This window comes from Brachyistius frenatus, unplaced genomic scaffold, assembly GCF_029030835.1.
Source record: "Brachyistius frenatus isolate BFR_SWC_R1_liver_20210118 unplaced genomic scaffold, ASM2903083v1 Contig_10, whole genome shotgun sequence".
NCBI lineage: Eukaryota > Metazoa > Chordata > Actinopteri > Embiotocidae > Brachyistius > Brachyistius frenatus.
The window spans coordinates 7,739,944-7,765,095 of NW_027210609.1; the positions used below are offsets into that span (position 1 = coordinate 7,739,944).

Genomic DNA, 25,152 nt, shown 5'->3' on the forward strand with positions numbered 1-25,152 from the left:
ATGTAGACGTCACTAAACCCCTGTTTTTTGCTGCAGATTGGGAAGCCTTGTAGAACAGATGAGTCCGATGTTTTTGTTGTAATGGCCGTTCCAACCAAAGACAGTGTTTCCATATATTGCCAGCTGGTCAGTGCCCAGTTAACCTAAACATATGGATGATGACCCAGGAGGCAGGGAGCAGTCTGTTCAACCAATCATTCCCAATCTGCCACGCTGATTTCCGTCTGTCCCTAAGGACCAGTCTGTCTGATGAACTTTGAATCAGACACGTCAAGGGTAGTAAATTTATTCCACAAAAAAACTTGTGATTTCCATTCTTTATGTGGTATTATGCTCGAAATCAGTGATTAGTCCTCCTGCATGCAAACATTTGATTTTAAGTATTGTTTTCCATGTAAAACCCTCAGAAGTAATCAAAACCGGAGTTTGGCAGAAAACCATACATAAATATTCTATCGCCACGGAAAAAGGGAACAAAATGAAAGTACACGCAAGGCTAGATCTAAAGTAGATGTACAGACTGTGAGCAAGATGCATTTTGGCACAGAATTCACTGTTGATGCTCCCAGGCTTCACTCAATATTGTGATACGGGGCATGTAGTGACATGAGGGCCAGACAACTGTCCACCTTTAAGGCTGAGTGGCTGCACATATGGTGCGATTGAGGATGACAGCCGAGGAGAGTGTGCATTGATTAGCTCGTATATCCATCACGGCCCTGTGAATGCTAAAGAGACGAAGCTCGGGATGGAGCCGATAATGAAAACAAAGAGCGTCGCTAAGGTGGAGATGTGTATTACAGGACACGACTAATCATTCAGCTATTTCGTTGAGTACAATCACAAAGAGAGGGCTATTGATCACAGCGACTAGACACGCTGCATGTTGGCAAGCGCATACCTAAACGCGATTACCAACTGGGTCAGAAGAGAGGTCGCGACGTGTAAGTGCGGCTGCGTTTGTGAATGCGTGTTTTTGAGGGTTATTGTTAAAAGCCTTCCAGCTGCAGCAGCCAAATTTTCAGTGCGCCTTAACCTTCAGCTGCATGGCAGCCTTCCAGGTCTTCATACCACAATTTCTACAACTCGACCACAGTCTCCTCTCAGTCTGTGCATATTCACTTCTTTTCTCTGTCCTTGAGGACATGGTTTCCTGTTCACCGTTTCCTGTCCTCCTCCATGCGGCCCCCAATCCCTCCAATCATTCCCATTGTTTGTCAGGTTCCCATGGCCCACCAACAAAAGCAGTGGGAGGGGGACAGTGGAACAATTCATGGCACCCGTATGGTCTTCATTTTCCTGACCGCAATGCAGTCACAGTCTCCCTCGTGTGTTTCCATTTGTGTGACCGAGCAGGAGAAAGAAAAGAAAGCGAGGGAAGAGAGGACAAAGGCAGATGGAGAGAGAGCTGGAGCTGCTAAATAAAAGTCAGTCGGGAAAAGCAGAGAGACGGACACCTCTCTGTGTTATCGCAAAATTGCCTCTCTTAATAGCATTTAGTATTTCAGCTGCACTGAGACATCGACATCGAATGGCAATCCACTCTGAAGACTTACAGCCTCAGGTCCAGTTCACTTCATGCAGTTATTAACATCCTTTCAGTTTAGCCTCAAACACACCTAATCTGCTGGTGCCCCTCCTTTCCTCTGTAACTCCATTCTAATGATTTCAATCACCAAATCTCCGTTTCCTGGCCTCCATTCCAAACCATGACTTTGAAAAGTTCAAGTCATTTAGCCGTGCACTGGAGAATTTCCCCCTCCGCTCAACTCTCTCAATAAGCCGTAATGAATCCACTATTTGCACATGAGAGTATTTGACTAAGGCTTTATTTGCCATGAGCTCCAACCATTTCTCGGGAAATGCTGCTGCTGAGTAGCTGCGGTCGCTAAGGTAATGTGCTGGTCCGCTTTTAGTTTTGTTCAACAATGCACTTCACCCAGCCTTCCCCCGTCTATGAACGCATCCTTCAAATTATATTTGCCAGCACTCAGGTAGTTTTCCTACAATGATTGAGCAGTAAAAGCATCACCCGCTCGGTCAAGAAGAGTCTTGAGGACAATTTGTGATGTCTGTCAGCCTTATCTTACTAAGGTGGAGTCCTCCAGCAGACATGAAAGGGTTAATCATTAAATGTTGCTGCCAATTCTCAGTGGCAGTAATGACAGCACTGATTTCCCCCTGAACTTAGAAATGTTGGAAACTGGGAACATTTTGTTACCGAGTTGCGCAACGTTCTTAATGCTGTGTTAGAGGAGCATCCTGCTCCACTCAGAGTGCCAATAGTCGTCCTTCTGAACATGAGTGCGCTGTGCAGGAACATTTCCTCCGAAAATCAATTCCACTCAACCAATGTTAGGTGTTTAAGGGTGTCACAGAAAAAGCAATAATGTCATTTTACAGTATGTTTGCTGCTTTCTTACTTCCTAGGCTCCAGTAGTGTCGAGGCAAAAGTCCACAAAAACTACGGGCGGCTGTTCTATACTGTTTAAAGCTGACTGAACCAAATACGTTTTAGTCTTTTAGATTAATGGTACACCAATAAAGGTGCATTATGTAAGACTTTTTTGTTTAAAAAATTCAAAGATTGAATAAAGTTATCCTCAGAATGTGACGAAATAACAGTTTTGATGTTATGTCAAATACATCCAGATGTACTGACCTTGTTGGACAATTCAAAATAGATCTTTAGTGCAGCTCCTGACAACAAAAACTGTACCAAAAACACTCCAAATGGCGTGTATATGTGGTTTTAACTGTGGATGTTTTCTTGCTTCTACGGTAATATACGAAAGCCATAACATAGATGATAGCAATTGAAGAGGCTTTTCGGATTTGAGGCAAAACATCTTCAAGAAACAAAAAAAAAAAAAAGCCCTGTCGCTTTTGGATAAAACCTCAATAAATTATAGGCTTACCAAACTGCAATTATTTTTAATTGATCCAAACAATCTAACTTTACAATCGTTAGTTACAAAAGAAACGCCAGCTAATAACTAACACCAGGGCAAGAATCCTGGACACTACAGTGACTCACTTATTGCCTCTCAATGCACAAAGTAGTTTTACAGGACGACTTATATCCTACATATTGCACCATTAAGTCACATTTACAATTTTGCATTGAATTTATCTGCATACACCAAAGGGTAATATATGGTTTAGTATAAAAGGCTACAACAGAGCCTGCACACACAACCATTACTGGTGTGACCTTCCTTAAAAGTGTAACTGCATGTTGGGACAACACAGGCCGCACAGATACTGCCCGTTAAACCATAAGAACTGCAGCTTGTCAGCTTCCGCTTTCTACTAAAAGTTATTGATGCTAGTCAGGTGTGTTGACAGCAAAAACCACATGAAGGAAACTGAACAAAAGTCTGAGTTCTCTGCTGCTTTTTAGTCAGCGACGTCTAGAACAATTCTTTCCACTGCCCTACAAACTGATGAGACCAAATGAACCGTGGTTCCAGCACATCACAAAGTGGGGGACATAATGTAACGGTTACTGATACGGCCCTAACCACACTCATAACATCCATGTAGTGTTGGGATGGTGCAATCAGCCGGTGAAATTGGATCCTGAATTATAAATCAAAAACTGCACCTGCATAAACAGCAGGTCTGTCGTTAACCACCTGCGTCAGGTATAAATGCAACACTTGCTTCTGTGTGTTTGAGATGGAAAATCAAATTCAGTTTGGTGACTTGAGGCCTTTTATTCAGTTCAATTATAAGCTTTGTTGTTCGTGAGTGTGATTTAGTCATATTATTTTATACAAGTGATAACGTCAGTATTCAAAGTCTGTTTTTTGCATTCTTTTAGTCGGCTTTAAACAAGGAAGTAACGGTCTGAATACAACAGCAGGGAGAAATGACAAAAAAGTGTAATTCGATTGGTGATGCGTTTGTATGTAGTTTTACTGATTTAACTCTGCTCTCTCGACCTCCCCTCTATGACTAGTTGCCTTTATGTGAGTTTTGAATGTTTCTTTCAGAGTTCATTCTCCGTTGGCGAGTTTGTAAACTCTGGGACAGTCTTTGTGAAGCTCGCTCAGATTTTTTTTCCCGAAGCATCACATGAGCACAGCCGCACCACTAAACTCAGATGTGCATTATTGTTGCGATAAATTGCTAAACGTTGAATAGTGACTCAAATGTTAACCTTGCCTTGAAAGGGTCCTGCGAGTATTTTGCTAACAAACAAAGGGTGAATCCATCTACACCTTAAGACTGGAATGCAATTCAATAACTTTCAATAATTGACTTTTACACAGATTCACTTCAATCGTGTACGTCATGCAACGTTTAAAAGCCTCTTTTGTATTCGGCCCAGTTACCCACAGAGTCATATTACGGAGCAGAAATCCACCACCTAAGGCAACAGAGCGGAGGCAGATGATGATGGAAACGTCCTGTTTCATCTGGAACAGGAGCAGCCTGATGGAGAGACGATGACGGGCGCATCCATATGCTGCACGGACCCGCGGCGGTGAGACTGTTGGTTATCCCAGTGATCTTTAACCCGGGTTACACCCTTTCTGCAGCAGTCTTGACCTTTGCAATGGCCCTGCTGCTGGAGTGATCTGCTGATGGCATTTATTGTCATGCCCCATTTCCACCGAGCCTGTCCATTTAGGGGTGATGGAATAGGATTGGAGAGGTGACCCCGTGCTCCTCAGAGGCTCCTGGGAGTCTGAAATCACGGCTGCACGTTCTGCTGGTGTAATGACCAACCCTGGCCTTTAGACACTCTGCACTTAACAGCAGTAATGATGGATTTCTCACGATGTTCACCCAGTGTTGCTGCTCATTTCCTGAACACATGCAAATCCTACTTTTGCCTCAGTGTTTTGTTTTTGGTCAGTCATTCTTTCCTTTTTGTCTGAATCTATCTTTATTTTTCTCACGTATAATGTCTTTTTTCCTTCCTATCTCTTGTTCTCTTCACCATTCTTCTCTCTTCGTCTCACACCGCTCAAATATGTCTCTCTCTCTCTCTCTCTCTCTCTCTCTCTCTCTCTCTCTCTCTCTCTTTCTGTCCGGCTATCTTGTCTCTTTCCCCGGTGGCTCATCAAATGAAAGAGCTGCAGTGATGCTATCTATGCCCCCAGTCTGGACCCGTGCATGTGTCAGACAGATTGCTCCTCATAAGACTGAGGCCCTCTGGCTAATGTCACAACAGTCCTCTCACACATTTCCTCAGTCAGCTGCATGCTGTACGACCGCAGAGTAAGCTGAGCCCGCGGTCCTAACAAGTCAATCCATTTCGATCAAAGAGCGAGCCTTATAGGAACTTGATTATAATAAATGATTACAGAATGCACTTAAAATAATACATGATGGCACTTGAAATGAAACATGATGGACAATGAGCTGAATCAACTTTATGAACCTCTCAGAAAGGGGTAATCCTATGTGTGTGGGCCTGGTGTAAGAGATCCTACAGTGGTGAAGGAACTTGACCAGGAAAGATTTGACTGTTACACACTCAGAGATTACTGTTTTCTATGCATCGGTTTAGAAACATATTTAGTGAGCATTTAGTTTTGCCTGCTTTGCCTTGCTTTACTGCCGCATCATATTTAAGGACCAGTTCAATGAATTTTAAACTTACACTCATGGATAGTTATACAGTCCTGCTTGGAATCGCAGTGACTGCTTCTGATAATATTTCTACGTTTACGAAAACCAGCTATTTGACAAAAATGTCCACTGGTCTAAAGTTAAAAAGATGAATCAGTGTTTTTACATTCTCAAATGTGAGCATATGATTTTTAATTTACGATGAACTGGTAGTTTTTGAGTTTTGCACTGTTGATCACATAAAACAAGTAATATTGGGGCATTTAATAACTATTTTCTTATATTTTATCGTCGAAACAGCAAATTAATTACTAAAAGTAAATAATCCGCAGATTTGTTCTCAAACTTTCTTTTTCCAAGCTTCCCTGAACTTCTTCATCAGTTTTATAATTTACAAAAAAGTGCAACACCATCATTATCACCATTTGAACGCTTATTGTTTCTTGCATCTCTGACTGTCACGAGAGGAACACTTCAGAGGCCACTTTCTGCGTGTGTACCTGCATTGTGTCAGAGGTAGCAGCTCCACTATGAGAGGTTCTCTATTTGTCAGCCCAGAATATCTTGTTAAGCTCTAATTGTGTAGCACAGCCATTAACTGGCCGATGTGTTATGTTTACTGCCACTAAAGAGGAATAAATCCTGTTTGTGTACAACGTTGGTTTTCTGCTGGCACTTATCAGGCTTACCGGTGCTCACTTAATCGTCAGCTGTGAATGTGAGGCACGAACTGAGATGCCAGTTAGCCTGTGATCTGCTTTTTGTTTTAGGTGCAGCAGCTGGTATTGACGCTGATTGAGATTTATTGTGTGATTATGAGGACGGCACAAAAACTAAACAGTGTGGAGTTGTTGTTGTTGTTTTTTTAACCAGATGAAGTGAGATATACTGGTTTAAGCAGTGGAGCCTTAAGTTACATTTTAAAGGATAACAATGGTTATATTCTGTATTTGTCTCATTGTCAACAATTCCACTAAAAATACCAAAACTAGCAGTGACTCACTTTGCCTCTGGCTCTCAGCCCCTTTTGGTCTTACTGACTCAAGTCTTTAGAAACATGCCACAAGTAGTTTTTGGCCAGTGTTACTCAAAAGAGTGTCAGAAAATGCATTTGTTTCAGGCTATTCTAAGATGCAGATTTGGTGTGTTAGTGAGTAACATAAGCGAGCAGAGTGGTGTTTGTCTAATGAGTCAAAATAAACTGCAGACACAGTTTAGCTCAGTGATGTGTTTTAATATCGTTTTTGGACAAAATCTAAGGCCTGTGGCAAAGAGAAATAACCTGTATCAGATATACACAGGCAATGTTTGTTAGTCTATTCAGCTTATTGTCATATTTGGTCTTCCTTGACTTTGTTAAAAATTATATAATTGTAGGAAAATTTAAGTTTGATTTGGAGGCCTTCAAAAAAGAAAAAAGAAACCCACCAAACATGAAACAGAATATGAAAACCAAACATTAAAAGTAAACTAATGTCAGGCTTTGAGACAAAAAGATGCATGTTAAGACTTGTTAAACAATTAAATTGTACTGGAAATCAATGTACTTTCTTTCATCAGGTGAAGCATTTAGGGAGTGGCACCAGCCTATCTACAACATACAAAGAACATTTACATCTCATTATGTTCACAAACATAAACAATTTTATGTAAAGTACATCGAGGTAACGTTTTAAATCTGTGAAGTGGCCCATTAAGTAAATTTGTAATGCTCAAAGCCATTCAAGCCAAAATCCGCCCAGGCACAGTTAAACAAGAGCCACTACAGCTGCATAATGTCCCGTTACTTTTAGGTATAATACAAAAGAGTTGAGGGAACAGGCGCGTGCTTCAGTTCTGGCTCAAGTAGACATGGATGGAGATTTACATCAATTTGTTCTCGGTGAGAAGCGGCGGTCTAATGGCTGAGGCACATGTAGTGCTGCGCAATTACTGTACCTTTGTTCAGCTGCATAATGCCCCACCATAATCACCAAGGTATACTTACCATAACCAGTTCTGCTAATTATATCAATTATTAAGCAGATTATTGCATTAATTGGTGTTCATGGATTAAGGATCATTATTAGGTAAATGGTGACGGGACACAGGAATAGCTTTAGGTGTCTCTGTGGTGTGTATCTCACAGGTAACTGCTAAATGTGGTGGATGTTGCCTATAAGACCATTTGACTGAGGCAAAACATTTAAGGGCTGTTCCACTAATTTTACACGAGGATGAGTTTATTTGTCATGCAGCAGAACTACGCCTGTCTAAACAGTTGTCTAAATTGGGATTGAAATAAGATATTTCAGTTTCAATTATTTACAGTTATCCTGGAAGGGGCTTTGAGAAATAGACCTGCTGTCATAGTGACGTCATCTTGGCTTTGAGCTTTTTAAGTTGCAGACTGAGAGAGAGGACAATAAACGACATGAGCATTTACAGTTGAAACCAGAAGTTTACATACACTGTGCAAAAAGACACATAACACTTTTTTTCTCACTGTCTGAAGTTAAATCAGACTAAACCTCTCCTGTTTCAGGTCCGTTAGGATTACCAAAATTATTTAACTTTCGCTAAATGTCACAATAATGAGAAAGATAATATTTTAGAGAATTTTTCATTACTTTCTTCAAGGTCAAAAGTTTACATACAGTTCCTTAGTATTTAGTGGCATTGCCTTTGAACTGCATGACTTGGGTCAAATGTTTTGGGTATCCTTCCACAAGCTTCTTACAGTACTCTGCTGGAATTCTGGCCCATTCCTCCTGACAGAACTGGTGTAACTGAGTCAGGTTTGTTGGCCGCCTCGCTCGCACACGCCTTTTCAGATCTGCCCACAAATTTTCGATGGGATTCAGGTCAGGGCTTTCTGATGGCCACTCCAAGACATTGACTTTGTTGTCCTCCAGCCACTTTTTAACTATTTTGGCAGTATGCTTAGGGTCATTGTTCATTTGGAAGACCCATTTGCGCCCAAGTTTTAGCTTCCTGGCTGATGTCCTGAGATGTTGCCTTAATATTTCCAGGTAATGTTCTTTCTTCATGATGCCATCTATTTTATGAAGAGCTCCAGTTCCTGCTGCAGCAAAACAGCCCCACAACATGATGCTGCCACCTCCATGCTTCACAGTTGGGATGGTGTTTTCAGGTCTACAAGCTTCCCCCTTTTTCCTCCAAATGTAACGGTGGTCATTATGGCCAAACAGCTCCACTTTAGTTTCATCAGACCACAGGACATGTCTCCGGAAGTTAAGGTCTTTGTCTTGGTGTCTTTTTGCAAACTGCAATCTGGCTTTTTTATGTTTCTTTAGGAGTAATGGCTTCCTTCTTGCTGAGTAGCCTTTCAGCCCATGTCGGTGCAGGACTCGTTTTACTGTGGATAATGACACTTTCTTACCAGCTTCAGCCATCATCTTCACAAGGTCTTTAGCTTTTGTTCTGGGGTTGATTTGCACATGTCGGACCAAAACACGTTCATCTCTGGGACACAGAGCCCGTCTCCTTCCTGAGCTGTGTGATGGCTGGACATTCCCATGTTTATACTTGCGTATAATTGTTTGCACAGATGAACGTGGCACCTTCAAGCATCTGGAAATTGCACCCAAGGATGAACCAGACTTGTGGAGCTCCACGATTCTTTCCCTGATTTCTTGGCTGATTTCTTTTGACTTTCCCATGATTTCAAACAAGGAAGCAGAGTGTTTGAGATGTGGCCTTAAAATACATCCCCAGGTGTGCCTTCAATTAACTCACATGTTGTCAGTTAACCTATCAGGAGCTTCAAAAGCCATGACATCATCATCTGGGCTTGCCCACGTTGTATAAAGACATAGTACTTTTGGTGTATGTAAACTTTTGACCTCAAAGAAAGTAATATAAAATTCTCTAAGAAATTCTCTTTCTCATTATTGTGACATTTAGCAAAAGTTAAATAATTTTGGTAATCCTAACGGACCTGAAACAGGAGAAGTTTAGTCTGATTTAACTTCAGACAGTGAGAAAAAAAAGTGTTGTGTCTTTTTGCACAGTGTATGTAAACTTCTGGTTTCAACTGTATGTGACTGGGTGGGTCTAACGAAGAGACGCTATCAAGCTGCACAATGCAAAGTGAAGGTCAGGGGTTTCCCAACCTGTCGCTCGGTACCCACTTAGTAGTTTGCTGAATGTTCGAACAATATGCAAAGTGTTTCCCATATATAGATTTACTTGGTCGGCCGTCAGTATACTGTCAATATATTTGGTGATCGATTTCAGCATTTTTTTATTTATCTATTTTTTTAACCTGTCTGACAAACCACCGCTATCAAGTGATCGATTAACGAGTGGACAATCTCCCCTCGATCACCGTCACCTGTTTCTGCTCCGAACTGTGTCAGTGTAACAGAGTTTGTCAGAGGAGCTCTCAGTAGAGTTGGACCCCTGGTGTTGATTCAACATTTCATAGTCTCTCACAAACAACTTAACTTGATGAATCGCTGGAGTGCACTTTTAATGTTGAATTATCGAGTTTTGCTGTCAGCCCCTGAGAATTATGGAGACACAGATTATTTTTAAACCGTTTGCATAATACTCTGATAATCAGAGTGGCCACTGTGTTTCATTTCATTCATTCAGCCTGAGCTTGTGTGTAAGGGAGGTTGGATTTTATGCACATCCATCCTGCTGGCGTCAGTTTCAAGTGACATGGAAATAGCCATAGCTGGGAGCCGGTGACATTTATCCTAGAAATGTGTTGATTCAAGACTTGTTTATGTTGAACTTCTTTGCCCACACTTGTCACCAATTTTCTGTCACTATTTCACATTAGTGTAGCTACGCAGTCTGCTAGCCGTGTTGGAAGACGTTCTCGCGTAGTAAGTTCTGATTACTTGATTGTTTTGCCAAACAGTAAAGAAACCACCAGTAAGCACAACATCAGACGTTTTTTTTTAATAATAATGCACAAATCTATGTGGTGGTGATTCTGAGGTCTGGGACTGGTCTACATTTTGCATTGGTATTCAAAACCTAAGCGTGGGAGACAACTGTCAGTGGAGGCAGAGATACAAACGGATCATCAAACAGCAGCCTCAACAAATCATTGTTGTGTTTTGAGGAGATACGTGATACATCAGCAAAAAGATCTGGTTTCATCTTTGGATATTCAGCAATTCACGGTAAACAGACAATCCCTGCGAGCCAGATTTCAGTGTGGAAAAAAACAAAGGTTAAATCCTCTCATGCTCGGCTGGCCGTGTGTTGCTGCTCTCACCTTCTTCAGCCGTCCACTTCTGGTGCCCAGGAAGACCACGCTGTGTCCGTTGTACACGTAGGAAGTGACAGAGGTCAGCCTGTCCCTGCTCTCAGTGAACACCGTCCAACCCGACACCAGCTGGGAACCCCCAAGGGGTTGGTTTATATCCAGGCCGCAGAAGTGGTCATCGATGGGAACAGGCTGCGTGGAGAGAGGGAGGGTGTGTGGAATAAGATGAAGAAAATGTTCAAAAAATAATGGCAGAAGGGGTATGTTTTTGAGAAGAGGAGAGGAGGTGAAAGGGAGAGGGAGTTTTAGGGAGGAGGAATGAGTATGACAGATATAAGGTGGGGAGATGGAGATGAGAGAGGGTGAAGAGTGTAAGTGAGAGCCAGAAACTGACTGAAATCGCTGTAGACACATGCGAATAGAAGCAGGGAACTCAGTTTGACTTCTGGTAAGCCTAACACGCATTAAGTGCACAATTTTCAGGGTTAAAATTGTTTACTTCAAAAGGGGTTTGGCTGCTGCGCTCCCCAACAAGCCTCGGAGCGCGCACATTTTTCGGAGCTGACTAATTGCTGATGGCAAACACGGAAAACGCTGTGTATTTTGCGCCCGTTTCTGTGATTTTTAGATCGCTTGATCCGACATCACACAAACACACAGCACAAGAGATGTCAGGTTTTGATAAAGCATCAAAGAGAGCTGCATGCTTAGCAGTCCTATTGCATTTACGAACATGCACCTCAAACCTCTGCTAATTGCCTGTCACTTAGTATATAAATCTACCTTTTTAGGCCAGCTAATTTCTTATTTCACATCCCCTATTTCTTATGCACATATTACTCCTTACTGTGCTTCTTCTTTCATCAAGTGATGCGCCTGAGCTGAATGTAATCAGTGAAATGAGCTCAGCATTAAGTAAACAACACATATGTGTCACCCCGCCCTACTCTTTCTTTTTTTGTACTTAATGTTTGTGTCTTAATACTTAATTTAAAAAAAAAAAAAAAAAAACACACAAATACATTTTATATCAAGCATGTAAATCTCTCTTTCAAGACTCTCTTTGAACTTTTATTTCTTTAACTAAAACATTGCACACGAGTGAATAGCTATCCTTTTAAACATTTATTTTGACAGCTGAATGGCTGGCCGCCTTTGTCTGTAATTCTGCTGCTGAATTTTTTTTATGTCACACCTTTTCAAATCCCAGGAAATGAGCATCACAAACTATAAGGGATTCATCTATCTATTGGTGGTGAGAGTATATTGTCTCTAGCCAATTCTCAGCAGTGTAGCTCTAGGAATGCCAGTAAAAGTCTTTTGTTTCATTATTTCGTTTTGGACTGAAATTTCTCCACAGCTGTTAGATGGATTGCTATAAAATTTAGTGCAGATATTTATGGTTTCCTGTGGCTCAGTTGTAATGATTTTGTTGATGCCCTTGCTTCTGTGTTGCAACAGCTTCTGGTTTTCCCAGCAGATCAAGGTTTTCTCTAACCCAGTGAATATTTCCCAACATGTACCTGTATATTTTATTTTTTACAGACATCAGGTGTGCTTTTTTGTGAAAGGTCTCAACTACTATTGGATGGTCCATAAATTTCTGACAGATATTTGTAGTTCCGAGATGGTGCATCTTAAAGTGTCTCCAGGGCTGCCATGAGGTTGGCTCTTGTGATTGTAAGTGAATTGTTGACATTTAGGTGCATTGCCAGGATATTTGGGACAGACACTTTACTCTGGTGTCATCATCATGCCTAGATTTAACTTTGGTTGAAGAGCAAATACTAGCAAATATAAAACATATTGATTTTACTATCAGCCTCAGTTGTACACGGACAAAATTAAAGCTAATTGTCAAATGTCATTAAATGGAGCACGTAAGCATGTTGACATTTGCATTCAGCTTAAAGCACCCATCTGCCCATATACAACCCAAGTGGCAACCCATCATGATGTCACAGTGGTTTGTGAAATGCTATTTTGAACCCTCCAGTCTGGTATTTCGGCCGTTGCCATTTTATCTTTTGACCATATTTGTGCAGGTTAAGGAAGAGCGAATAGTGAATCTGTCGTAGAACTCAAAGACACTTTGGCCCCCGCCAGGAATCTGACTGCAACACAGGAATGTCAGTCAAACCAGGCACGCCTCCAAACGTACCTCTCTTTGAGGCCTAAAATCTGTTTGGTTGTGGAGTTATTTTCAGAAGGACCACCAGAACACTAACAAGAGGAGCACCAGAATAGAACCATATTTTCAAGCAGTGATTGAGCACGTGTTTAGAATATTGGTAAAGGTAGGAACAGTTATTTCAGTACTTTTGCATCTCGGGATTTACTTGGCTGTTAATCTTTCACTGAGTAATTATTTTATGCAACCAAAGAAACAATTTATTGGCATCTTGTCAAAATAAACAAATGGTGTTTGGTGTACAGTTTAACTGCACAGTGAGAGTTAATTATTGAATTATTATGTATCTCTTTTCTCCTTCAGTCCCCTTTATGAATAACATTACATCGTATTTGTTTGATGGCATGGTGGAATCAAAGTACATGTTGGGAACCACCCGAGCAATTTATGTGATGAGTATCATTGTTTTCATCGTTCACTTTCAACTTGTTTCCATGAAAGCCGCTCATTATGCAGAATTACAGCTTTCACAGAGGCACCGACTTGGACATTTACAAGAAAGCCCTTTTCTTAAGATCAAGAACAGGTCTCAGAGGGTTCAAATACTGCTGACAGCGACAAGAGCAGAGGGAAGGAAACGGGGAGGAGAAGGAGGCGGGAGTCGGTGCCCAAACCCCTGAATGAAATCAAAGCTCCATACAAAACTCCTCTGATTAGCATTGTGGAATTAATCTCCTCCAGCTCTTCTGCTCTCACAGGATCCTGAAACCTGAATGGTGTCTTCAGCATAGCGCAGGCTGCCTGCGTATCAGCTGTTTAGGCTGCAATCACAGTTGTGGGATAATCAAAGTGCCAAATTTCACTAAATCTATATAATTCCTGCTTGCTACTATAGAGGTTTCACATTTGGTCTGAATATGTTTTATAGAGTCCACCTACCGCCTTGGTGCACTGCACGTCCTTTCCCAGCAGCCAGTGCAGCTCCAGGTTTCCCTCCCCCTGATAGCAGGACTGCAGGCGCTCCTTAATGCGTGTGTTGATGTCTTGGATGGTGAAGATGCAGAGAGCAGAGTGATCTGGAGGGTCGTGGTACTGCTTTTGTCCTTTGGAGAACACGGTAAAAAGCACGTCCTCCTGAGCGCTAATGTTAAGCGACTTTGCCAGAACCCTGCCGGCCTTGGACAGGTACGCCGCCTGCAGCAGACGGTACTCCTCGCCTCTGTGTACGCACCCCACAGGAAGTGACACGTACGAGTGGAACTTCTTGTCACCTTTGCAGAGGCGTATGATGCGCGATGTGTAAAACAGGTCGCCCGGGGAGCCACCTGCAGGCATGCCGTTCTCTGGAGTCTCCGGCTGGACGGTCATGAAGTAGACAAAGCTGCCGCTGGCAAAGCCGTAGATGTAGTAGATGTCAAAGTGCGGGACGAGAGCCAGTGTGTCTGAGGGGATTTTGATGAGAGATGAAACAAAGTCGGTGTGGAGCTCGTAGTCCAACATGGCCGAGGATTCTGGGTCCCGAGGCAGTTTACGGCTGGAGATGGTCGGGAAGTAGTCCTGTTTACCACCGACAGCAGTGCCGATGTACAGGGTGGCATCCTGACCCTGAGAGGGAACGACCACCCCGTACATCGTCCCCGTCTGGTTGTCACTGGACAGGTAGTGCTCTTTCTTGTGCGTGGGCTCCACAAGGATAAACAAGTCATCCAGCCTCATCAGCTTACAGACACCCTGGTAGAGACTGCCGCAGGCCAGCAGCCTGTTGTGAGAGTAGTCAATAAGCAGCAGTTTGTTAACATTGTCAGTAGAGGCCAAAAGCTCAGAGCAGGGCTGCACAATCAGTGGAGGGTAGCATGCTTTGTTGTCGTACTCTGGCCCTGTATCGTGAGACACCAGGAGGGTGAGATTAGCCGACAACTTGTAGATTCGGTTTGTGGCGCCGATGTACAGAGACCCAGTAGACTGATGCACCGTCAAGTGGTTCAGCGACCACTCCCTCCTTTCGGATTGGAAGGTGTTCAGAGTCTGCCCAAGAGTCATCTTTTGAGTCACAGAGATTAGTGTCAGTAGCCACAGAGCCAGGGGCCATGACATGACCTTTATAGGACCGTGACCTTTAGTGAGGCCGCAGTAAGTCCATCCTTTATCCAAGCATGTTCCCATCCCTTACGAAATAACGAGCTCAGACAAATGAGATTGTGTGGCAGCGGAGAGCAGGATTGCACTCGAAAAGATAATCTGAAGTGTGGTCTCGTCCTCCTTTAGTGATCTTCACATCATTCTGAAAAAGAAAAGAGACATTTGTTTGTATACTCTTTCGAGTGTGAAAAAGTGTTTCATTCAACGCTTCATCAAAAAACTAGACATATATGTGCTTGATTTCTCCTCTATCTGGGCTTAGTCAGACAGATGAGACATCAAAGAAACATGTAATCATTTGTTCAATCTGTCTCCCCTTATTTACTAGCCTGAGAGATGGTCCAATATTTCCCCTATCAACAGGGGGGCTCATTATATTCGCCTCTGTGTAAGAGAGATCTAACTCTGGCCTATTACTTGAACAAAGCAGTGACACAATGCAGCCGTGTGTTCCCTCTGTTTGGGTGGCTAATTGAATGATCCAAATGTATTAATTATGCATCCATATTCTGGGTTCCCTGTTTTCCTTTCTCCCCTCTGCCTTGTTCGTTTAAATGGTTGAATCCAGGAGAAATTAATCACTCCCCACTGCAGCCGACATTCCTAAATTAATCAGGCTTTTTCCAGGGATGGCAGAGTCATTAGAGATTCAGTGCCAGGCAGCATCAACTCTCACACTTCCCTTTTTAATTTAATTAGCATATTTTATGTAGATATTTCCACATATTGTCCAGGGGACAAACAATGTCCGTCAAACACGCGATGGACTGAAGGATAAACGAGTTAGAAACATGGCAAAGGATGTTTGTTGGGCTCACTGTTTTTACATAACAATTATACAGTATAACATTCGTTTTAATCTGATGCAAAGTATTTGTCATGTAGATGAGACAAAATAAGGCAATTTGTCACAAAAAACAGGTTTCATATCAAAATAAAGATAGATGTTTAGCGAAGGTGATGCAAGCATCGTAGATAAAGTGGCTTCACATATGCCGTTACTTCATCGAAGTCCATTAATGGAGTAATAAAACTGCCTGTGTAGGAGGAGGCACCATAAATTAAGACACCTACATCACTCTAAACCTTTCTGTGTGCCACCAGAAACTTCTCCGATTTGGCCCTCAAAGCTTGTTTCTAGCTCCCGCTTTGTCGTCTTACTTACCACACCGAAAGCATCTACACAGTGTTCTAATAACACTAACCCCACATTGTATAAATTCCGATTTTCATTTTTTTTTTTTATTATATAGCAGGTCTAGATGATGTTTAAATACCAGGAAAAGGTAAAAAAAAAAAACACTCTGTCCGTGGAGAAATGCACACAACCGGTGTTTAGCAACTCTGCAGTTTGGACGAGTTGTTTGGACTTCTGTAAGTAAGTTTGTGATGTCACAAACTCAAGCTCATGTTATATGTCCGCTCCCAGCACGGCCCACTGTCCAATCTTTTCCATGGGAGACTCACCGAGGAGTTCCTCTATCACGGAGCTGGCAAATTACAAGCCCGGAGAAAATCTGTGGTTGGTCTGGACGTGCGTCATTCAGAGAAGAAAAAGCCAATTATAAGAGAAGCTTTTCTTAGTAGATCCAGAAGAACAAGCTCAGGAGAGGAGATGTAAAACTATATTGAGATGGTTTTGGTACTTAAAACCACAAATATATATTGTTATGACTCCAGAAAAGTGACAAATGTGGGACCTTTAACAAAACCAACCCCCTTCAGTGAAATGCTTCTAAATTTTCTCTGAAGAAATCCCGCCCAATGAGAGAAGGTTATAGCTAAATGGTAACTGTCTTTTTTGGCTGCAGCTACCTTAAACAGAGTGTTTTCTCAGTGAGACTTCCTGGTATAAGTAAAGGTTAAATGAAGACAGCCATGTCAGATCCTAATGCTGGGGTCATGATGCGGTGGGTGCTCTCCATTGGCTGACAAACAGGACGTCCGGCTGAGTTGAGCTGGAGCCAGGGAAGGAGCGGATGGACTGATACTGAGCAGGCTGGGCCGACTCCAGCTCCACTCCAGCATCTCCTGTCCATCTGTCCCGACCACGCTCGCACAAGGGGGAGAAGTCACTCGTGTGCCTCGACCTACACTGCTCAATTTGGCAGGCTCAGTGTGAGCAACTCTCGCAGTAATTGACCACCAAAGAGTGCTCTCTGTCACACCCTGCATAGCCGCATTTAAATCTGAAGTTCAACATTTGTTTTACTTTATAACAGATGATATTTGTCAAGATCCAAATGAATCAATCTTAGTGACACTGCTTTGTCTCTGCTTTACTTTTCTTCACCATTTGTTTCCCGATTGGACACAAAAACTATTTACTTTTATTAGTTCTCTGCAAGCTGAGATTTGGCAGGACATGTTGGCTCTAATATTTACATCTTCTTTATTTTGTGTTAAATGGTGTCCAACAAATTCCTTCTGAAAATCCCTCAAATCATCTGATTTGCAAGCTGATGAGTCCCTGAGCCCGTTTCTGTCTTCGTTTGTCCTCCTAATGTGGAACCTGATGAAAACGGTAGTTAGGCATTTAGAAATATCTTCAGAAGAGTAAAGTATACAATCTTTTTCCAAACATGTGCTGGTTTTTAAGTAAAGCAAACAGCCTAAATCGGTGGTCATCAGAAACCCCTCGACTCCCTGCAGTCCAAACCTTTTTCTCAATCTTCTGCTTTTTCAGCTAGGTTTCTTCAGTAATGGAATACCATGTTAAGCACTTAAGAGCTGTTTGAAAGTGGGCGAGTTTGATCACAGAAACCTAACTGAATCCTTTGTTCACCTTCTGGACCTGCCATAAGAGAAGCAGAGAAGTGATTTTGTGTTTACTGAATCAGCTCGGGTTGTCTCTACTTTGTGGTGTCCAACAGAATCCTGTTATTCTAAATTTCTCTTGTTAAAAATCATTAAAAACTTGCGGGTGAAGACCTTTGGTGTAATTTGCATTTTAATCTTATCAGAACCTTAAGCGCTGTCCTTTTCTCAACTAGAAATGATAGATAAGACGGCGCTCTTGAGGTCCGACAGCAAATAGCAGATCAAATGATATTTGCAAACCCAGGTTTGTGTTTGATATGACCTGAAACAACAGGCACTCACGTTAATGCAGTGTCCAGAGTCTACGGTCAAATTCTCAGAGCAGTTACGAAACAAACAGGAAAAACAGAGAAATTAGGAAGCGCTGGTGGCAAACGGGGCTGGGCATGCATGCAGGCAAGCAGCAGCCTCATCGTTTCATCCATTTCTGTTCTGCCGGCTTTGGTCACGTCTAAGGCGTGCAGTCATGCTGCTCAGTGTTTACCCTGGATTACAGAGACAGCTCTTCGCCCTGCACAGTCCTCCCCGCTGAATTCTCCGCCTCGCCACTCAGACACACTCCAGCCCAGACGTGACTCATTCACACTCACACACAGGAACATGGTTTGCCGAGGCCTCTGGGGACACGAGCTCTCAGCGGAAACCAATCACAACGCAGAGGAGGCAGAAGCCAGCCTCTTGTGCTCCACAAACACGACCCTTTGACCGGGATCAAGATCAGTGGAACCAAATCTATCCTATGGGTTCAGCTTTTATTGGGGTGAAATGCTGTCATAGCTTCTGTAGCACCCTGTTAGGCATGATTCACGGGACAGAAGGGACAGTCACTTTTTTTTTCTTTTTTTTATCTCGTGTTTGACGCATCTGCGATCAGAGATGAGCTAAGATGTTCAGAGGAGACATTTCTTTGTTAGGTTGTCCGTGCGCATCATTTGCACTACCCGCTCAAGTTTGACAACATAATGTTGTGTTTTGTCAGCATTCCTTTTGTAGTAAAGTTCTATTTTCATATTTTCTGTTGTATTGAAGATTGCAGTTTTGAAGGCAGAGACATAATATGTTCATAATACCGTGTTAAAACCCAGCTCATAATGTCAAAACGCATTGTCTTTAAGTTCAATGTGTCTGCATTCTTGAAGCATATGCATGTTGAAGAGGTTTTATTTTAAACATCAGTAAAACAATGGCACGACGTGATTTTATTCACTTAAAGAAAAAGAGATTTAGTTCCAACAGCATGGCACTGAAGTTTATCTTGTTTATGTTTTGGATTATAGATTTGTGCCGGATTGAAAAGCTCGTAAGATACATCTCTGTTCTCACACTTAGTCAACAATAGGAGTCATCGTCACTCGCATCAGAGGTGATAAAACATTTTTTTTTTTTTTTAGTTGCTGTTGTTTTTTGTGGCCTAGATTTATAAGGCTGCACGGAGGCAATAACAGTGTAAGACCACGGGGGCGGAAAAGTGTCTGAACTACAATAGTCATAACAGCTTCTGTCCTCATGATTACAAGCTGGCTGTGCTGAAGCGTGCTGTGCTGAAGCGTGCTGTGCTGAAGGGGGTTTTTTTGTCCGTAAGATTTGCGAAGATGTTGCTCTTGATGGAAGTTTGTAAAGTTTCTTTTTGGAGAACATTTTCAATTTTGAGAAAGAAATATTTGCTGCACTTCCTCTGTAAAAATGTTCCATGTAAAGTACATAAACTCACATGGGATACTTTTGTCTGGGGTTTTCAGCAAATAGAGGCGGGTCAATGGGGGAAGGGTCGGCGTTGTACACATTACACATGAATGGGCTGGGAGGGCGCCAGTCGCAACAGAACTTGACTTCCAAATGAATAAATGAAGTCAATTAGTAGATCTGTTTACAATGTTGTGGAGACAGAAGTAGGTCAAACGTGGCAGAGACAGGAGGGAGGAGAGAGCCAGCAAGCCAGAGCCAGGGGCTGTCGCTGGTACCTACAGTGATGAGTCGGGGAATTAGGACATGAAAATGCCGTCTTTATTAACGATGACTTTTAAATGAATGTCATATTGAATCACAAGGGACCAGTGGGTTTTATTGAAAATAAAAGCGGTGTTTTGTGATCAGGTTTTATCTGCGGCTACATCGTAGAGGGGAAGCCCAGGGCAATGAGCTCCGCCTTCGAATTCCCCCTCCTCCCCCCCCAGAAACACAGACTCAGGCCTCGGAGGACATAATGTGTAGCATGGATGCTCACGCTGCAGATACCCACAGGATATCCTCACTTTGATGCTGCTCAGAGAAATTTTATGACAGTTGGCCTGTGGTTAATTTCTATCATTATGTTCTACAATGTAAATTCAAACAGCAGCTCTTCCCCCAGACATTTCTCTCAGTCGGGGGGGAAAAAAAAGTCTTGGAGCCTGTATTTAGACTAATGGTGCTAACACTGTGTGATGCGAGTTCTGTGGAAACAAGCGTAAATTGCTGCAAATTCATTTAGTTTTATTGGCAGCTCTCCTGGCATTATCTGTGTGCCCCAGCATTATTTTATTTTAACAAAAATGAACCATAATTGCTTTTTTCTTCCACCGGTTGTTGTTTAGTTTATTGGGCAGCGCCAATATTGCAGGTTTTAGTACTCTCCAGCCAGCCACTAATCTTGACGGTAGAGTAGCGGAGGACGTCTGTGGGGAACGGTAAAACAACGCTATGTCATCGCAACACGCTTCGGTCCTAATAACTGCAGGATGCTGCAAGGAACCGGGGCAGAGGCAAATGTGACATAGGGGACCAATTCCCACACATCACCACAACACAGTCAGCAGCCTCCTCTGCAATGCATGGCATTATCTCAGGGCGTGTGCATTATACATGCAGATACAGTACTATATCTGAAATTGCTGTTAAGAGCAGGGACCAGATGAAGGGCACTGCTGCCACAGACAGATTTAGCCATGCATGTCTTTCTCCTCAGTTCCCTCTTCTCAGCTCTGTCTCCTCTTCCATAAATCTCATTGTCGGTCTTCCCTGGTTAATGGTGACCTCAAGCTGGCTCATCTCAACTGCCGAAGCCCTCGCGTTGCATATATGATGAGCATAGAGGGGCGAGTCAAAGTGACCTCCAGCGCTGTGATGAAAACCCGTGCAGTTCGAGTGCAATAGAGGGTCTTCTATTATTCAGCGATCGCAGAAGAAGACAGAGTGAGCTGTGTTCTCTTCGGAGCCACACAGCATGTGCATGCGATGCTCTGCTGCATCGGCTGCCCAGCACCCCTCATCCTTTGTGTTGCTTAAGTGCAAGAAGGAAGAACAAGGGGTAAACAGAGGAGTTCGACTAGGGTTTGGAGTGATCTGTGGGCAGTGCCACTGAAAGGAAAAGAGAAGGTGGTAAAATGTCACCGCTGCTCTGTAGCCCTGAGACAAATACAGAACAGCTAGTTGTCTTGTTGTACTGAGAGCTCTTTCTTTTAACCATTTTTATTTGGCTCAACAACTACCAGCCTGATATTCAGCCTCTAGCATGGCTGCAATTTGATTGTGTGCTCCCATCTTCTGAGTCTGGCTTTTTTTTTTTGCCTGAGTTGACATTGTTTTTTTCTGTAGAGCAAAGCCATATATCTGCTCATACTGATTCGCTTACAGATGTGCCGGGCTATATTGCTTTTGCATGCATAAATCATGGAGATCTGACAGGGAAAATACATTACATTTGGTAGAAACTAGACCTCAGCGAGTGTATGAATGAGAAAAATAATCAAATACAGTGATGCAGAGCATCAATGTGAAGCTGTGAAGCACATATGTCCATAATTCCCACACCACTGCACACACAGAAATCAAAGAACTTATTCCAATGAAGCCTGTATGTTTCCTCGGCTCCCTCCCATTTTGCCCATATGGCTTCGTGGGGTGGAGGATGCCAAGGTTGGAGGTAGCTGGCACGAATAATTACGATCAAAGAAATTACAATGCAAAAGGAACAGCTGCTACATCCACTGCTGACAAATCACTGTGAGCAAGAGGAGACAGCAAAAGCGAGGAAGAGAAGAACAGGAAAGAGGAGGAGAAAGGCTGCATGTTATACAATTCGACAACTTTCCCTCTAAGTATCTGCAGCTCCAAAAACCCATTTAACATTTAATCCGCAGTGCAAATAAGGCCTTTGGTGGCCATTCACCAAAAGCTGTACAAATACAAGCATCTGCCCAGATTATCTCAGTCTGTCTCCACGGTCGGTCCAGCCCGGCCTGTTTCTAATTCCAACATAGTCACAAACTCTTTCCCATTTCCTAAGTCTCTCACTTGATCTTGAGAAGATGCTCAGAAAATGTCCCGAATGTTCAGAAATAGAAATAGCCTGGTTAGAAGTACAGCACCCTTGTGGGCCCGAGTTTTACCAGGACCGCAAACACAGGTGAATTTCACTCAAATTGGACTGGGAGGCAAATGGGAAACAGGTTTTTGAAATCTTTTTTTATATAGTCTTTTTCTTTTTTTTTTTTTTTTTTTTTTTATACAAAAGCTCCTTCAGGGATGACACATACTGGGGAAACAGTAGAACATTTACAGGGAATACACAGCAGAGAACATTCCCCCTCGCTACAACCTGTCCTTCTTAATAGGACTTGATCTTCAAATTAAAATTGAATCCTCCAAGTCTATTAAGTCCTGTCCCACCTGGTTTGCTGCTGCCATGGGCTGATCACTACAGCAGTCTCAGTTTTGGTCCGTGTAGTCTCGGCTTCTGGGACATGTTTTAGGTCACCTGACGAGGACCAATTTACAATGTTCCCGCTGAACAACCACACAGAGCATTTTTCAGGCACTGGTCATTTACTTTTTTTCTACGACCTACCCAAACAATGCATTCAGCGGTTTCCCCTAAATACTCTTTCTTCTCAAGTTACTAAAGAAAAGCAATTTACTGGCATCCGTTAGCGGAGATTGTGTTCTGTAATTCAGTGCAGTTTGGTTTAAAGTGACAGATTTGTGATCTTCAACTTCTTCCATTATTGTTTTGCTTACTCATTGTTTAAAAAAAAACAAAAAACTGATTTAATGGTTAATAGCCAAAACTTTAACTCATGTTCTTTGAAACTGGGAAGTTTCAGGTTTTTCTGTGAAGTGGAGATGAGGTCAATTTACAGGTTGTGGAGTATTTTTTATATTTTGGGAAGTAGTAATTCAACTTCGTATACTCTCAGTCTCTATGTGGTTTCTCTGTTGTCCGTCCTGAACAGATTGTAACCAGGGATGTTAAGTTGGCATAAGGAAATAACTTCTTTTTTTTTTTTTTTTAACCTTGTCATAAAGAAACACACCAAGTCATACTTAGAATCGATCATTAAATGCTGTAAATGTGACTTCTTATACTGTACTTATATTACTTATTGTTGAATATTTAAGTGACCACGTGAAGGCCAAAGACCGGACTAATGTGACCAACATTTTGTTTTAAAGTTGTCACTTCAACAGCATTTATATTCTTTACTCATCATTAGCAGACCTCTTAAAACTAAATCCACTTTAACAATTTATCAAATACTGTATATCTTAAAATATTGGCAAGTAGCAAAGACAGGTCACTTCTTTAATCTTTCTCCCTTTGTAATGGCTGGTTGATAATCAGCCTGTCACAAATCACATAGATTAAGGAAGCAGTTCAAAGCTGTCATGTTTTAGAAGTGATGTGAGTTGGACATGTTGGCTAAATGTGGCAGGAAAATACATCGTTTTACGTAAACTGGCAGATTTGGTTAAACCACAGTAGAAAATGTATGGCATATTTACATACATTTTTCTGTGTCATGTAACAAACTTCCCTGACCTGTTTTTGTATTTCCATTCCTGTAACAAATTTTCACATGTAACTAACTGCTAGTTTGAATGTTTCATGATCATTATTATTATTTTGTTCCCTCATCAAGGGACATACTAAACAAAAAATTGTATTATGAAAGCTTCTAAATCTCACATGAATTACTTGTTAAAGTGCTTACTACTTCAGCAATTTAATATTTTAGTTCTGTTGGGAGGCAGCCTAGTCTCGCATTAAAACATGTAATAGTTGGTCCACATCGCAAAACAAATTAGTTTCACAGTTACGGCTCGACTATTGTGAGATGCCTACATTTGAGATGGGTTGTCAAAGAAGGAAGTCATGTGTACAAAGTTACGAAAGTCAGCAGAAAGAAGAAATTGTGGGTGGTTGAATGAATCAAACAGGGCTTTCACCCAAGAAACTGGCGTTAGAGTCCATTAAAAAGCAAAAGTCAACACAAATTTATTTTCTGTAACATAATTAAGTAAACTTACATACTGTATTTAAGTTACATAACATGCATAACTTAACTTATGTATGTAACAAAACTGAAGTAAGATATTTACTTTAACCCAAACTATCTTTTCCTAAACCTAACCAAGTAGTTTTGCAGCCTAAACCTAAAACACCTTGTAGGTACGTCCGAAGGCATGTCACATGAATGCAGGCTAATACAAAACAATAGGCCAAAAATAACAATGTGTGGCTGTGGACCAATAGAGCTGTTACACATTTCGAGATTTGGGCTGTGGGAGAACTAAAAAAGACAAAATTTTGTAGAAATGTAAACATCAATGCAGAAGATATCCTAACTTTTGTTGTCTATTAAAATGAGTTGAGTTCCAAAAAAAGTAGCTCCTGCATTAATGTTAATTGAGATCTTCCAGGTCTGGCAAATACCGACATCCTTCAAACTTACCGAGTTGAAAATGTTTAGTTCTCCAGAGACACAGAAGATATTATACGACTGTTTTCATTAACTCATAATGACTAAACAGATCTTTATGTGTAAAGTTTCCCTTGAAGAAAAAAAAAGAGATTACAAACTCTTCAAACATATTGCGTCACTGAACTTTGTCAGCTTTCTCTACCAACATACGCTGTCTGCTTACTCCAGTGCCAAAGAAAATCATGCAAAACACACACATCAGCAAAGTTATTGCACAGTTTGTATCAACAACGGTGTGACAATCTGGAAGCAATGCGCCATATTGCAAGACCGCCATCACTGCATGCTGAGCGCTGCCAAAGCTGCCATCTGGCAGGTGAGCTGCACGCTTTCCACTTTTTATTACCACCTCCCTTTCTCTCTCCCTCTGTCTTTCTATTCCTGCCTTTTTCTCACTCCTGCTACCTATCTATTTCCACTTCGTACTCCCCTCTACTCCTGTAGGGTTCCTCTCCTTCACCTGTATATCCACCTCCCTCCAGGCCCAGATCACACACTGAAATAAGCGG

The 25,152-nt window shown here is 42.0% G+C and overlaps 1 protein-coding gene across 4 annotated transcripts in view; it reads right to left on the bottom strand.

Annotated features, from left to right (window-relative positions):
- The window catches only part of LOC138616692 (plexin-A2-like), a 73,747-nt gene that overhangs the window by 45,982 nt on the left and 2,613 nt on the right, over positions 1-25,152 (bottom strand). For all 4 annotated transcript variants that reach the window (XR_011310608.1, XM_069691201.1, XM_069691203.1 and 1 more), the window contains exons 2-3: positions 13,884-15,225; positions 10,823-11,005 (exon numbers count right to left, since the gene is read on the bottom strand). Coding sequence is in view for 3 of the 4 variants with exons in the window: in XM_069691201.1 (XP_069547302.1) it covers positions 10,823-11,005; positions 13,884-15,107 (1,407 nt within the window). In the remaining variant the exon portion in view is untranslated. The remainder of the gene's footprint in view (positions 1-10,822; positions 11,006-13,883; positions 15,226-25,152) is intronic.